Source organism: Bombus pascuorum, chromosome 16, assembly GCF_905332965.1.
Source record: "Bombus pascuorum chromosome 16, iyBomPasc1.1, whole genome shotgun sequence".
In the NCBI taxonomy this organism is placed as follows: domain Eukaryota; kingdom Metazoa; phylum Arthropoda; class Insecta; order Hymenoptera; family Apidae; genus Bombus; species Bombus pascuorum.
In genome coordinates this window covers 2932421-2948542 of record NC_083503.1, presented here as the reverse complement: position 1 = coordinate 2948542, position 16122 = coordinate 2932421, and the positions used below count along the sequence as shown (strand labels likewise).

The window sequence follows — 16122 nt, the reverse complement described above, 5'->3', positions numbered from 1 at the left end:
AATTATTTTTGCTTGCTTGTTGTTTAGTTCATAATTAGTAGCTGCCCATGCTGTTTCTTGTATAATTGCTGTCAATGTTACTGCCTGTTCAATGTGTTTGGGTGCTTTTAGTGCAATACTACAGTTGATTTTGCTCAAAATTAGTTCTTTAAATGTTTGCCATTTGGTGTTTTATTGCAAAGCGACTTTGGATTGCTGTAAAGTATTGGTTTGCTTGTGTATTCTATTAATATCAGTGTATGATCAGCTAAGCTCAAGATTGAGTGTTATTTTTAATTAGTTTAGTCCTTTTATAACTGCAAAATCAAACAAATCAGGTATTTTGTTTAAATCTGTCCACCAGTATGTTGGTTTTCTTGTGGATAATATGTTGAGATTACTAGTTCTAAAATATTTTCAGTGTTCTACCTCAAGGTATGATAATTTTTGAGCTCCATAGCGTGTGATTTCCATTGAAGTCTCCTGGTGCAATGTATTTGTCAGCTAAGAATTGAAAATACTCTTCCCATTTTTATATTGTCATTTTGTGTCATGGTGGTGCATATACTGCCGATATTTGGAAGTAATTGCTGTTAGTTTGTATTGTAACGGTGGTTCCTTGAACATGTTCCTGATTAATTTGACTATGTATGTGATGTTTGATATCGGTTCTTATTATCACTGTGGCCCCTCTGAGTGCTTTTCCTAAGGGATGCTCAGCATATGATGCTTGTCGCTAGCAACTTATTCGAATGCGATTAGCATCCTTCCTTACCTATCAACCTAGTAGATTAACCAATTAACAGCGACGTCCATTTCCCTCACTTTTCTAACGAAAACTTTCCTTTACGAATCCAATGATCTCGTATCCTTGGACTCACCCATCACAGTTTTCCTCTGCAGCATCATCGTCACAGAAAACACAGTTCCTCGACGTATCTTGAGCAGTCATCATCTTAACTTATAGTGCGCATTCTGCTCAGTCGCTATCTTAACTCGATCGGTAACATTCGATCGGTAACAGTCGATCGGTAACCAAGAAGCGCGAATCATCAATTGTAATCGCGAGTTCTATTTAAATTGTCGAAGGCGATTATTGCTAATAAATATACTGTTTAAACTGAGTGTTTCTTTGGTACCTGTCACGTCCTATCCACCTCATAACTTTAATGCGAGCGGGTCGGTATTTGAAAATTGGGGCGTTCAAGTTAACCGCGGTAGCGTCAGATGGAGACAACACGGACGGTTGTGATGAGGTTTTCGAACTGTACAGTTGAACAAACAAGACCTAGCACGAGTACGCTAGAAAGATGCGACGGTGGAACGTCGAAAGGTTCCTTAGTATCTCCAAGCGTGATTTTGAAGATGGATGCAAATGAAGTAGCAGCCGAATCGAAGTAGTTTCGAATCGGTGACGAGATCATTCAAGTTTGTAGGCGTAGGCTGTGTGGTATGTCGATGGTCGAAGCTAGGAACGCGTTAAGGACATGTTCGGAACCCATAGAATTGCAGATAGCCAGAGAACCGACTTTCGTTTTAGGTGAAGAGCTAGGTAACACGTGGGGCGATATTCTTGTATACTTATACAAGATACTTTACATACTTTATATACTTTTCCCACAATATTATTGTTAGACAGAAATGTTTTAGTTTTGAGGTCCGTTGTTGTAGACCATTGGAATTCCAAGCTGCTACTTTCAGCCTGTCAATTTCTATTTTTTACTTAACATGTTTGTAAGTAGTTGTAGCATAACTGTAATTTGTTGTGTTTGTTGTCTGAGTACTGCATTTTGCTCACTTAGCATTTTTGTATTTACACTTACACTTATACTTATTTCAATATATTTTTCTATTACAATCCACTCGTTCCTCTACTTAACCTCAACATGTGTAATTCAATATACACATGTACATATGACTGATGCACCTTGTTGAGGTTATTAGATATGTGAACAAAGGAACACGTGGATAAATGGTAAGGTAGAAAATATATTTTAATACAGAAGCGTAAATACAAGAAGGAATATAATTTGAGCTGGTCCTGATCAGCACGCTAGCAGTGTTACCCTATGACTGAAAACCCTGAAGCCATCGTTGCCTGTCTACTGTTTATGGTCTGCCTTCACCCCAGTCTTTTGTCTATACGCTGTCGATGGCTTCAGTGCTAGAGAAAACTAAAAAGACCAGATGTAGAGTTTTCTTAGAAGTGGTAATCACTTCAACGCACACCTGAAAAATATTCATGCGATACAAATCGTCGCTGTATCGAACCAAAAATTGCCTAAGAAATGTCCCATATCTCTCAAGAAGTGAAAAAAAGTAACAGGTTCCCGAAGAAGCTGGAAAATGGATGGACATGGCTGGACAAAAAGTAGTTCAGTCATCGAGAACAAGTTGGTTAGCATTCGCCGAATGCATCAAATGAATATTAAGAAAATGGTAAACATTATGTGGAATATTTGCTGTGGATGTTGTTGCAGATGAAGTTCAATACGTCACTGCCAATGTCATTGAATATGATCTTAAATTGTAAAAAGTATGAAACCGGAATTTGCCTATAGATGGCCCTAGCTGATAATGTAGTTATCACTAAACTGTGTCATTGATGCCAAAAGTCTTTGTTGACATCTCACAAACATTTTCGACTCACAACAATACAAGTTTCATACAACAGCATAGTTTGTAACAGAGTTGAACATGTCGAATTTTGTGCCTGGAAGCTACGATTTGCGGACAGCATTGATTTTCTGTTACCATTTGAAGAAAACTGCTGCAGAATCGCATCGAATGCTTGTCGAAGCTTACGGTGAGCACGCTCTTGGGAAATCACAGTGCTTTGAGTGGTTTAAAAAATTCAGAAGTGGCAATTTTGACCTGAGGAACGAAGGACGTGGAAGACCACCGAAAAAGTTTCAAGACAGCGAACTGCAAGCATCGTTGGATGAGGATGACGCTCAAACGCAGCAACAACTCGCTGATCGATTAAACGTGACACGAGAAGCCGTCTCCATACGTTTGAAAGCCATGGGAAAGATCCAGAAGGTGGGAAAATGAGTTCCACGTGAACCGAATGAAAGACAGCAGGAAAATCGAAAAACCACTTGCGAAATGCTGCTCGCCAGATACAGAAGAAGGTCATTTCTCCACCGAATTGTGACTGGCGATGGAAAGTGGATATATTTTGAGAATCCTAAGCGTAAAAGATCATGGGTAGCTCCAGGCGAACCACCGACATCGACCACAAGACCAAATCGCTATGGACGGATGACGATGCTCTGTGTTTGGTGGGATCAGAAGGGTGTGATCTATTACGAGCTGTTAAAACCTGGCGAAATCGTTAATACTGAGCGCTACCGACAACAAATGATCGATTTGAATCAAGCTTTGCGTGAAAAACGACCAGAATATCAAAAAAGGCAACGCAAAGTAATTTGGCTCCATGATAATGCACCATCGCATACAGCAAAACCGGTCAAGGAAACGATCGAAGCGTTCAGTTGGGAAATACTTTCGCACGTGGCTTACTCACCAGACTTGGCTCCATTCGATTACTATTTATTTGCATCGATGGGACACGCACTTTCTGACCAGCACTTCACTTCTTACGAAAATGTACGAAAATGGCTCGACGACTGGTTTGCCTCAAAAGAGAGACAGTTTTTTTGGCGTGGCATCCACCAATTGCCAGACAGGTGGGAAAAATGTATAGCTAGCGATGGGCAATACTTCGAATAAAATATTTTTAATCATTTTCATACAATAAACGTGTATTTTCTATATAACAATTCCGGTTTCATATTTACATACCTAGCACATCTAACACATCTAACATTTTTAGATTTTTTGTTACAGATATTTACATGCTTTAGCACATTGTTCCAGAGTTGCCAAATTTTAATTTATTGTTTGTTAATAGAATGCCATGGAGTTTTGCAGTCAACAGCTGGTAATTCTTTTAGTAGGATACTGTTATGATTGAAAAGAAGAATTTGTATGAAGTAGATGCTTTCAATCAAAGTGAAGTTATATTGGTGCTCATATATGATTTATATTATTTAATTATAATTAATATAATATTATAAATTAATATGTAAAATATAGTTTATAATGGTGCCACAGATATCACCATCAAGTTAAGAAATAGTACAGGAGAATAGTACTGTAAAAACATGCAAAAGATTAGAGATCTTTCGTCAGGTATAATTAATGAGACATTTTTTAACTCCTTAAATTTCTTAAATTCGTTTACTATTTTGTACACTCGTAATCAAGACTCACATACTAATTATGACATCAAGTATGTTGCGTTTGTGATTGATTTAAATAAAAAACTAATAAACAAGATGTTGCAAATGTATTTCAGTATTTCAGAATGTTTCAAATTTATCTTAGCCATCTTGAAGACTGCAGTGAAAAAAATAAAATATGTAAACGTTTCAAAATTGATTTTTTCATTAGTAGATGAAATTAAAACGAAAAATAGGAATAAGTAGAAACCTGAATTGACTAAGCAGGATCAAGTAGCGTTACATTACTTTCCAACCAACGCTAAAATTTGTTAATAAAATATTAATTTTTATACCATGATATCTACAAATAAATAATTTAATATAAAAATAAATATACGTATACATATATGCTATAGCAAAAATTTGTTAATCTATTACAGTTTTCAGTGTTCTTTTTGTAGTAAAGTTATTATTAACTAACCTAAAAATCATCGCATATATTATGGTCAATATCACTGCCTTCATCGTTTAGTTGTAAATGTCAACAATTTTTGCAATAAACTAACTTACTCATGTTATTTATTAACTACCTTTAGACACTCTGTTTATTTTACTGTATGTAATTCTACAATCGTTTGCATAATCTCTGTTTCTTCTTTGCATAATTAATTTTCTGTTATGTTGAGCTCGTTGTATACGAGCAACCTTTGTCCGCGCGATATCGCTGCGATCGTTTTTCTCTGTTTTCCCAATTGAGAACAACGAAGACAGACATATGGTCGCAGTAATATCGCGCGAAGCTGTACTTACGTAACTCTACACTTGTCCTAAAGAAATGTCAATCTCGTTGACTAACGTGCAACTAATATAAATTTTAAATCATATCTGATCTGTAAGAAAATTACCTATTCTGTCAACATTTCCGTTTGATTCAATGGGTTTCGTTGTTCGCCGAAATCAAGTGCGTATTGGCTCAAATACAGCAATGATAAAGTGGTTGCCGGTTGCAGGGATATGATTAACAACAGTGTGTACATGCCCTAATAATTGATGAACAAAATTTTCAATGTAATTGCCTCATTTTTCATTTTCGACCAGTCAATTTCTAATTGCCGAAATTTTGTAACATCTATGGACCAACTGTCGGTATGCAGGTGTCAAAAAGAACCAACAATCTCTGGGATCAGCATTTTGCGTCCATCAGCCATAGGTTTAATGTATGTAAGAGAATTATAGTAAATAATAATTCGATTCTTGTACATATCACATTTTATTCTAAGACATCCTGTAATTTATTATTTATAAAAGTAGACATTCGGTATTCGTTGTTTGTATCAATATAATAAACATACATACAGATATTATAAATTCACATTGTTGTGCTATTCAAAAAGTTGACTGCATTCTATCAAATATATCATATCAAGTATGTATAAACTATATCCTGATAATGAAGGAAAGAAATTACAAAATATAGTACTGAACGTCTGTAACAATTTTTCTTCATCGACGCTATGCTTTTCTCACACTATACGTTTCAATTGCAATGCAATATATCAACATCGAAGAAATGTAATATGAACCGCTACTTTATTAACTATTTGTTCCTCGATAAGTTTGGACAAACAGAATTCTACAGGACTAATTTCTACTTGTTAAAACTTAATTTACCAGGTATTCATTTGATTAAGCATGACTATATTCTTACTCGAATTTCGCTATTCGCGATACAAAACGAAAATATATTTCGAGTTCATAATTATACGTTCCTATTATGTAATAAACAATAGCAGTTGACGTAAATTAATTTGCAAAAACTGCACATTTATTTAAAATATTACAAAAACATTATTCATTGAAAACTCGGTTTCCTGAACCATTCCGCTTTTATCATATCCGCACCCTTCTCTGCGATCATGATAGTAGGGGCATTGGTATTACCACTGACTATGTTTGGCATAATCGAGGCGTCTATGACTCGAAGTCCGGTGACTCCGTAAACTCGAAGCCGAGGGTCTACAACAGCTGTTGGATCCGAATTAGGCCCCATCTTGCAAGTACCCACTGGATGATATATAGTCGTGGCAAGGAATCTGATTATGCACTCCCAGTATGGATCGGTATAAATAGGAATATTTTCGCAGCCAGGATATTGTACCGGTAATAATTTGCTACCATAACGTCTAAGTGGTGCAGTTTTACTCATCTCGACCACAAGCTTAATTCCTTCTACCATCGTCGCCATATCTTCCGGGTTTTCGAAGTAGTTGGGATAAATCAACGGACGATGGAAGGGATTGCTGCTTCGAAGCTTGATAACCCCTCTACTTTTCGGTCTCAAAAGCGTGGGAATCGCGGACCATGCGTCCTTATTAAGAAACTCCCCATATACAGCATTGTAGTATTCTCTATTCAGACCGCAAATCTTTTTTAAAATTCTGCCGCTGTCGGTGTTCTGACTCAATGCCACCAAATGCAGTTCCATGTCTGGAAAATCGTCGGAGGCATTCGCGTATTTCGTATTGATAAAAGCTAGTCCTTCGACACCTCCTAGCTCGGTGAAAGGACCGGCTCCGAATATGGCGTATTCTAGCACATATCGAATATTATACAACCTGCTCTCTACCAACGATACTGGTTTATTCACCAAAAACGTAATGCCTGTAATAATTGCATGGTCTTGAAGATTACGACCCACACTTAAATTCTGAATCACAGGTATACCGTGTTCCGCTAAGTGTTCTTCAGGTCCTATTCCGGACAGCATCAGTAATTGAGGGCTATTGATAGATCCTGCGGAAACTATCACCTCTTTGTTGGCACGAACGCGCAGCGTCCTTCCGTCTCTAAGGAACTCTACACCGTAAGCCCTCTTTGACAGCGGATCTATTAAAATTTTCGTAACATGTGCTTGCATAGCGACGTGTAAATTCTTACGCGCGCTGGCCGGCCGCAGGAAGGCCTTCGCCGTGGAACACCGGCTCCCATGCCTAACGGTCCCCTGAGGAAACACAAAGCCAGTCTGCCGTTGTCCATTAATGTCTCTATTCTCGTAACCCATTTCTCGTCCTGCATCAAGGAACGCATCGGCCAGTGGTGTGTGCCATCGTGATTCTTCGACAGTTAGATAACCCCCTCTCGAGTGATACGGAGTCTTGGCGTAGTTCTGATTCTGATTGTCTTCTGATTTCTTGAAATAACTTAGGACGTCCTTGTAGGACCATCCTGGATTGCCTAGTTGTTCCCAGATGTCGTAATCTTTTTTGTTACCACGAACATATAGCATGTAGTTTATCGTGCTGCTGCCTCCGATAACTTTGCCACGTGGCCACAGGCAACGACCCTCCTCCATCGCTGTAGGCAGAATTTGCGATAAAGTACATGAAAGGCGATGCGAATAATTCGTAATCGATTATTAATTCTGGTTGCTGAATTGATCTGAGTTTGTATCTCTTTGTGTTTGACGATAAGATCATTAGCAGATTAACGTTTGTGGGTTAACGTTAGGATTACATAAATGTACCTAAATATTCTATATATAGGTCAGTATAATTCAAACAATATTAGTTAAGCTAAATATATCTACACAATTATTTAACTATTTAAGAAAAAATCTGTATTAATTTTGCTAAAGATACATGTATGTTTCTATTAATGTTGAAAAAGAAAATTTCCTCATACAGACTTATTGGGTAACTCTGGTATTCATATTTCATAGGATGTAAAATGATGTATGCGCTAGTGTTTTTAGATATTAAATACCTCTACAATAATTTTCATTGGGTTCCGTCTTGTATTTCCAATCAATCTCGGTGAGCTGCAGAGTGGCGGCAAGAAGAGGAATATCATATATAATGCTTCCATCTCCACCTGCTTCCAAGAGAAGTACATTCCAATCCTCTATCTCGGACAAACGACTCGCCAAGACAGCTCCTGTAATCACGTAAATTGGTAGAGTATTATAGAACATACGTAATAAGAAAAAGTTAATTAATTTAAATGTTTGAAATATTTTTATATCTAAAGTTGGTAGTTCAAATTCAAAATTTATTGATACTACAAATCGGATTTCATGAAAAACCTAAAATATGTTTACAAAATATATCTGAAATTCGTTTATATGTAGGCAATAGGAAGTTAAAATTTGGACGCCAATTTGCACAAGAACGCACAACGTCATTAACATACTACATAACAAATAGAATCATTCCTTTTTCCACGGAAGCACACAGTTATGTTTGTCTCTGTCACATTTTTATTAGGTTTGTCATGGAATTTGTGTCGATAGCATCAAAAAAACATACCCGCAGAACCACCACCTACAACTATGAAATCGTAAGACGGCAATAATAATTTAGATGGAATATTCGTCGCGGAGTAATTAACAATCAAGTACATGGCATATAACGACACGCTTAAGAGCGCCGAAAGCACCGATGCGATCGTTTCTGATTGCAATCCTCCGAGAATATTCTTTACGACATCCATTTTTTGCTTCTCCGGTATCCCTTATCAACCTGTAATAATAAGACTTGATACCTTTCTAATAATCTTTATTCGCATGATAAGACGAAATAACAGGCAATCAGTAATAAATACATTTGGATGCTCCTCTCTTGTATAATGCCTCTTTCAATTAATGTGCATACATAGGAAAAGAATTTCGAGACAATTTTCAAACCAGTACTCAATTTGTAAATGTATGACGTTTTTATCCACTTCATATTTCGTCTCTAATAAATAAGATAATTAAATAAATATTTGTTTTTGTAAATTTGTTCTTGACAGAGCATTGTTATTAAAAGCATGTATGTTTAAGGAGCGAAGCTAATTTAATTTCTGCTTACAAAAGATCAAAATGGGAATCTGTACCCTTCAACCATAGTACAATTTTCCTTACACAGTCTAATTTGAATAAAAATTTGCATACAAATCGACAGCTACAAGTATCATATGATTCTCAATATTAGAGCTATAAATTATGTTGCTGTTACTATATCTCTTCCACAAAAAGATCATGACGTCGTCAGGGAAAAACGTACTTTAACGTGCGAGATACGACCATTAAATCAGTACACATCTGAAATCAGTTGCTTTTTACGATTAATGGGTACATAGTACACTCAAAGAAAGTTTCGTTAAACAGCTTCGATATGGAGCATGTTAAATATTCAGTAAATATTAATATAATGATACAGAAATGTCCAACCGATCATGTTTTACTTATATACTAATTCTTCATTTGCTCCGTCGGACGGTTTTGGGTCTTTGATTGTTCTTTCTCCTATACCTATAGACGCCACTCGATCTTAGTTTTAGTCTTATTAACAGAATACTTCGATTAAATTTTCATTACGATTCTAATAAGTTCTAGGGCAGGTGGCCAAATCTTTCGAACAAAGCTTAACTCACTAGTTCAGAGATAGCATTTTTTAATTATTTTCAAACACAAAGAATGGGTTACAGGTCCGGCTGAATCTATAACCATTGGCGTAAAATAATGCTCAAAAAATGGATTGACATATGGACTGTTGTATCTTTCAACCGATCTTCAATTGGTCAATAATGTAACGAATAACTCTACCGCTACTGAAAAATTGCTTACAGAAGAAACATTTGTAAAACGAATTGCTGAATAATACGTACGAAACATAAATTTCTTTTTAACTTGAAAACTAATGTCAAGTGATCGTGATACATAGACATACGACGAAGTGGTCCGGAATGTGAATTGTGATGAAATACCTCGGTATCATGCAAATTGATGACATGTAGCCTTTCCTGAAAATTTATTTGAAATATGAGTGACATGGACATTGAATGAATGTGATACTTAAGATGTAGAAGATCAGAAATAACGAAAGAATCAAATATTAGCGAAAATACAGAAGGTTTTAGAATACGTACGTGGATTGAACGATAACTGTAGTGCTATATGTAAGTGCACCGATCAAATGCAAAGTAAGGAGACGAATGATTCTGTGACAGCACTCGACAGTAGAAATACCACCACACAACACTAACTGGTGTCGGCAGCGCAGAGGATAGAGCCTTAGGTCACGTTCGGAACCAGGATTCAAATCCCGGCGATCACAGACCGATTTTTCTTCCGCGGCATCAAAAATGAGATGAAAAATACAGTAATACCCCAGCAGCGAAATCTACACCCGCAGCAGAACGTGTCTCACCCTACACACTACGAGTAGCCTACTATCACCACAAATATACAGGCTGGCGTAATAAAAAGCAGAGACTCCAACATCACTTTTTTGCTAGCGATCTCTTGAATACTCAATCTAGACTAGTTATTCTGCAACATAGCCTAGATGCAACGAAGAACATATAAATATACATCAAGCAAATATATACGTGATTCTTATGTAGTTTATACATGTCTTGAGAATATTTCTTACGATAAAAAGTCAGTCAAGTGAATGCTAAGATATGTATTGCTCATAAATGTTGTTACGTCGCCCGACTCTCTACCTGGGCCGGACCTCACATCGCGGACGGATGGCAGCCAGATGTCCGTACATCCTTATCGCGTACTCTTGAAAATACTCGCAGCCCGACTATAAATCACAGAAAAATCTGGCGAAAGTCTTTCATTGCAAACAAGGACTTTTCCGCGAAAGCGTTTTCCAAGGTTTCTGGTTAGCATCTGGAAAACACGTGAACGCTAAGTGTTCACACGTGCGATGCCTCCTACTCCCAACTTTCCATCGAGGGTGGCTAATACCCTTCCTAGTCCATCGATAGTCTTACTAACCAATAGAAACAATTTCTATTGCCCTCACTTCTCCAACCAAAAACTGTCATCAACAAATCGGATGACTCCGTGCGTTAGACACACCCTTCCTTAGCTCACCTCCGACACAGCATCGTCACGATCAAGTCAGTTCATCTCCGTCGTCAAGTCAATCAACACGTCTACCACGATCGCTCGGTCCAACGAACTCATTGAGAAGTATCGCAAAGTCGCAATCTAACATTCGGCAAGTCATTCAAGTATAATTCTAGCCATCGAGGCACTAAGTAGTAACTTCAATTCACGCGAACGAGACATTCGATTCTTCGCGTCAACATACGTCGGACGGTTCTTGCATTCATTCGGCAAGCTAGTCTAATAGTTTCACACGATATCGGGATTCATCACGTTAACCGATATCCATTATAACATATTTATATATACGTTCCAAGTGTTGTGAAAAGTGGCGAAATAAATAAAAACATATAACTGGAGACTACAGTTATTTCAATAAACCACCCCTATTGTCGTAACTGAAATCAGGGGATCGCCCTGCTCGTGGTGTCGATCATCAGATCGTAACGGGAATTTACGACTCCCGTTGACGCTCCTAACGGAGACTCGTCTCCCCGCGACTGGACGAACAAACAAATGTGGACGATAAAATAACAACTGTTATTTGAAATGACTCCATACGTAATTGTTGTATTAAAGAATATTTTAAACGAATTATTTTATATCTTTCATGTATGTCGCACATTCTTGCCAATAAGAAGCACAATTCAATGATCCGTAATTAAATAACTTCGTGTTCATGCTATACCGCAAATCAGACAAAGCATCGAGTGTAATTGTATCAGTTACTTCTAGTGTTGCTATTCATAGTTTTTGCCATTTACCTCTTCATGTTTTTCCTAAGAGTGTCGGAATAATGCTCTGGCAGAACTCGCACACCTATACTTTTCTGCGGGGTGATATCCTCGTTTCTGTTGAATGGATACGCGTGCAAGAAACATATACTACAGCAGTTCAAAAATGAAGCAGGGCGAATTATAGAGAACTCAGCAGTGTACGAAAGGTGCGATTTCATCAAAGAGATTTACTGATAAAAGAAATTTAAATCACAGTGAATAAATATGCCACACGACGCAATGCACGCGTACGATAATATCGTAATGCAGAAACAGCTCATGACACTCGAAATGTTTACGCTATGCTGCAGTTAAATCTTCCACGATTTCTATTTTCTATCTTCTATGTGCATTCGGTTTACATCTATGTCTTCAAAGTGTACATATCAAAAGATACAAAGCATCTGATATATTATATTCTAGGTTCTACTTCATTTTATGTTGTAGGCGTCCTCCTATTGACAAAGAAGTATTCGGAAGGAAACTTATTCTATATCTTTTCATGCAAGAATAAGCGAGTGTTCGAACGCTCGATTTACTTTTCTGATTGTTCTCTCGCATTGTTTTTTCGTAAGTGATTCTCGCGTTTTACTTCAGCCTCTATAATTCTGACAACATCCTTTGTTCACGAGAAAGAAGTATTTCGGGATAAAGAATTTACGAAGCTAGAAATAAAGTAAATATGCTTATTATGCAACGAAACAATTATAGATAAAATAATCTATACGGTACATAATTACGTAACGAAATTGCAGATAATTAACACTATATACACTTTTATAATAATATCGAAGTTGTATGTCGTAATTGCATTTATGATACATAGTAATTGTATGTATCATATGTCGTACGTGAGCCCATTTTATACATACTATATTACATTTATCATTCTCTATGTATTTTTGATGAAAAATTGTAGAAATGGAACGTCTTCTCAGATTCTAGTGATAAAGCACAACGTTATAAGCAACATTTTTCTGTAGATGTTAAAAGTGCAATTTTGTTGATGCTTTTCGCTTCCAACTATCTGGAGTAAGTGTCGTGCTGTCTTTCACAGTCCGTTTACCAAAAGGGCACTAATCTCTTTACCATTTGATGATCGGATCCATTAAACAAAATCTGTGTTTTGTGACAATGCGACACTGGATCGCTTGTCACCTGTAAACTCACCCGTAACCTCATGCATCCCTTCAAACAGTTATATTATCCACGATAAATAACTTGTAAATCAACACGTAAGCTACGTATATGTCAGATTTCATCGTTAGGCCAATTATCGCATTGCTCTCACTCCAGTTATCTGCCGTGTAGCTCTTCACCACCATGGTGGAGGAATGGAACAATTTTCATCATGACTGCAATGCTTGTCGATTGTCCTAGTAGCATTAGTCCGATTTGTGTATTAATGATCATTGTTCGCTTCCTTGCACACTGAGGAACAAACGCAATAAAATATAGCCTACCTCTATTTGGCTAAGACGATCTTTCCAACGGTGAAAGAATTAATGAAACCGGCTGAATAGTTCTTAAGATTAGCTCGGACATACTGGCACCCTTACCTGGAGATCTTCTCGCTTAATAATTTTAATATTGGCGGAGAATTTCGATATGCCAACTAGTGTACGAAAATTAGACCCTGAGTAGGTCAGGTATCGATAATATGATCAATGTTCAAATTGACATAAGTATGAAAAAGTTACTTCATGCGGTTGGATAAATTTGCGCAGTGGATGTTTCTCGTAGACAAAATAAAAGTAGAATACAGTAACCGGCATTAATACGTATACATATGTAAGTATATTCGGATATTGAGTAAAACAGAGAAGTTCATCTTCATTTGAGCTAATTTCACTTCTGAAAACCATTTTTCGGGTATGTAGTTCGGGTATGTTGTACTGGCACCTCGCATTACACACAACATTTATTTCTATAAAATGCATAAAAAATAGTAATTTTATAAAATACATCTAATTGACATTTTCTAATTTTGATAAGAATTGTAAAACATCCAATATTCAATATGTATCTTTTAAATGAGTTTAAATAGTGAAAATTTCCCTTAAACATGAGCGATGTATTTATTAAAATTTGATAAAATAATGAAGCAAGAAGAAAATACTGGGTAATTTTAATAAGTAGTAACGTTTCTTGAATAAAAATTTCATCAAATCATGCGTAACACCATTACAACCTAATAAATCTCATCTTTATACATGTTGCATGTAAACATTAATAAGTAATTCCGATTAGTTAAAGAATTCTGATCTTAATCATGACATCATTTCACATATTCATGTGAATATTGAAAAGCGTGGAGTGTCAATAGAATTTTCTCGATATTTAATTAAATAAATTTTCCTCCACATATTGATGAACAATTGTCATAACAATGAGGAATTATTAGTTCGATTATATTATTAGAAATAATATTACTGTTTTGTTATTAAGAATAGAAGGCATATTCTGTTTATCAATATATAAATGATAGTTCTCTTATTTATAATTCAAATTCAGATCTTTAATTGATCGTTAACAATCACTTGCTAATTAAAAATTAGGTATTTAAATACAAAAGTGTAACAAATTATTATAGTGGATGGTTTCCTGAAAATAAAAGGAATTTACATTAGAAAGGACATTATTAATTTATTTTAAATTTAATGAATGATTAAATATTGAAAGAAGAAATTAGAAATGTTTAAGAGAATTGTTTCTATAACATCTAAGATGAATTAATTTAACACTCAAAAATTACTTATTTCTTAATCAGATAGTTTTAGAAGTATTTAACCTTAAAAAAATAAGGTATTAGAATGGGAAATTGTTACTATTTCTTTATACCAAACATATTTTATTCTCTATATTTATTGTTCTATCTTTATCATATATTATTTTATGACTTTGATTTATTTTAATATTTCTTGTATTTTCCAACAGGCAAAGAGGAAACGACACGAATTATCCAGATCAGATAAAAAAGCTCTTACCAGTATCCGTTTAGTTGAGAAACTTGAAAGAATAGGCATTGACACAACAATGGCTTCAACATATGGTTCATCTTTCTCCCCATTAGTGTTACAAGGTTCTTTATACACCAGGCATGCTACTGCAAGCCCTATGGCTCAGTTAACTTTCCTGAGAAACTCCATGCGTGGAAACCAAGAGAAACTTTCACCTTCTTCCACTGCTAGTGATTCCTCGACGACAAAACGAAATATAATTGACAAAAAACAAGACGAGTTTACATCAAACAGGGAATCTAGACAAAAAAGAACTTGTGCTAGGGCCATGAGATCTGATCTCGGACAGGTTACATCTGCTGCAGTCCCTGTTTCGACTGCAAAAGAATCTCCTGCGCAATCCGCTTTGGGAAGTATTAGCTCGCTGCTGTTTGGACGAAAGGGTGGATTACTTTGAAACCATTGTTTATTGAGTATTGACTAAATTATAAAGGAACAGCCAGATAAGTTTTTAACAGAACGTAATATACGATTGTCGGAGCAGTGATAAAATGAACAATTTACTTCATTTCATCTATATCACAGTTGTTTTATCAAATAATGTCGATAAAAATCTTTATTTTATTCACAGACATTTCACGATGTAGCTAAAGAGAATACAAAATTTAATTTTTAATGTACCAAAAAAAAAAAAAAAAAAAAAAAAAAAAAAAAAAAAAAAAGAAGAGAAAAAGAAACCAAGTTAAATATCATACACAAGCTTATGTACCATTAGTTATGCGTTCTAATATTAATCCTTTGCACTCGAGAACTTTTTTAGTCAGGCGAAGTAGCAATTCGAGATGATTTAGCGCATATGTGACACGTATCTTATGCTAGTGTAAAATGATTTTATACACTAATTGATGTACAAAAACATTATATTCTAATAATTTATGCATATTTACATCTTTGAAAATATGATTTTGTAATATTAATTTCTGTATGTCTTTGTATCGTAATTTATGAAGTATTCACTAAGGTGCATTCTTGAATAAAATTGATCTCATTTCTCAATAGCTCAAAATGAAGTTCGTCTTCATTTGAGCTAATTTCACTTCTGAAAACCATTTTTTAGGACTTCTAAACTATAATATTTTTGCCATGGTCGTCGAATTCGAATTAACGTCGGAGACGTTTATAGAATCATAGTTTCGGAGGAATTTGGGATTAAATATTTTATCTCCATTTTAAAGTGTAATTCTTTACACTTTCTAACAAAGAATATAAAGAGCTAACGAACCTATTTATGAACT

At 35.7% G+C, this 16122-nt stretch overlaps 1 protein-coding gene across 1 annotated transcript; it reads right to left on the bottom strand.

Annotated features, from left to right (window-relative positions):
- Nucleotides 1-5693: 5693 nt before the first annotated feature.
- On the bottom strand, nucleotides 5694-8716 carry LOC132915054 (glucose dehydrogenase [FAD, quinone]-like). The gene is made up of 3 exons (XM_060974687.1): nucleotides 8513-8716; nucleotides 7971-8141; nucleotides 5694-7562 (listed from the first exon to the last, which is right to left on the bottom strand). The coding sequence occupies exons 1-3, from the start codon at nucleotides 8694-8696 to the stop codon at nucleotides 6061-6063; spliced, it is 1857 nt and encodes a 618-aa protein (XP_060830670.1). The 5' UTR covers nucleotides 8697-8716; the 3' UTR covers nucleotides 5694-6060.
- Between the last annotated feature and the right edge of the window lie 7406 nt (nucleotides 8717-16122).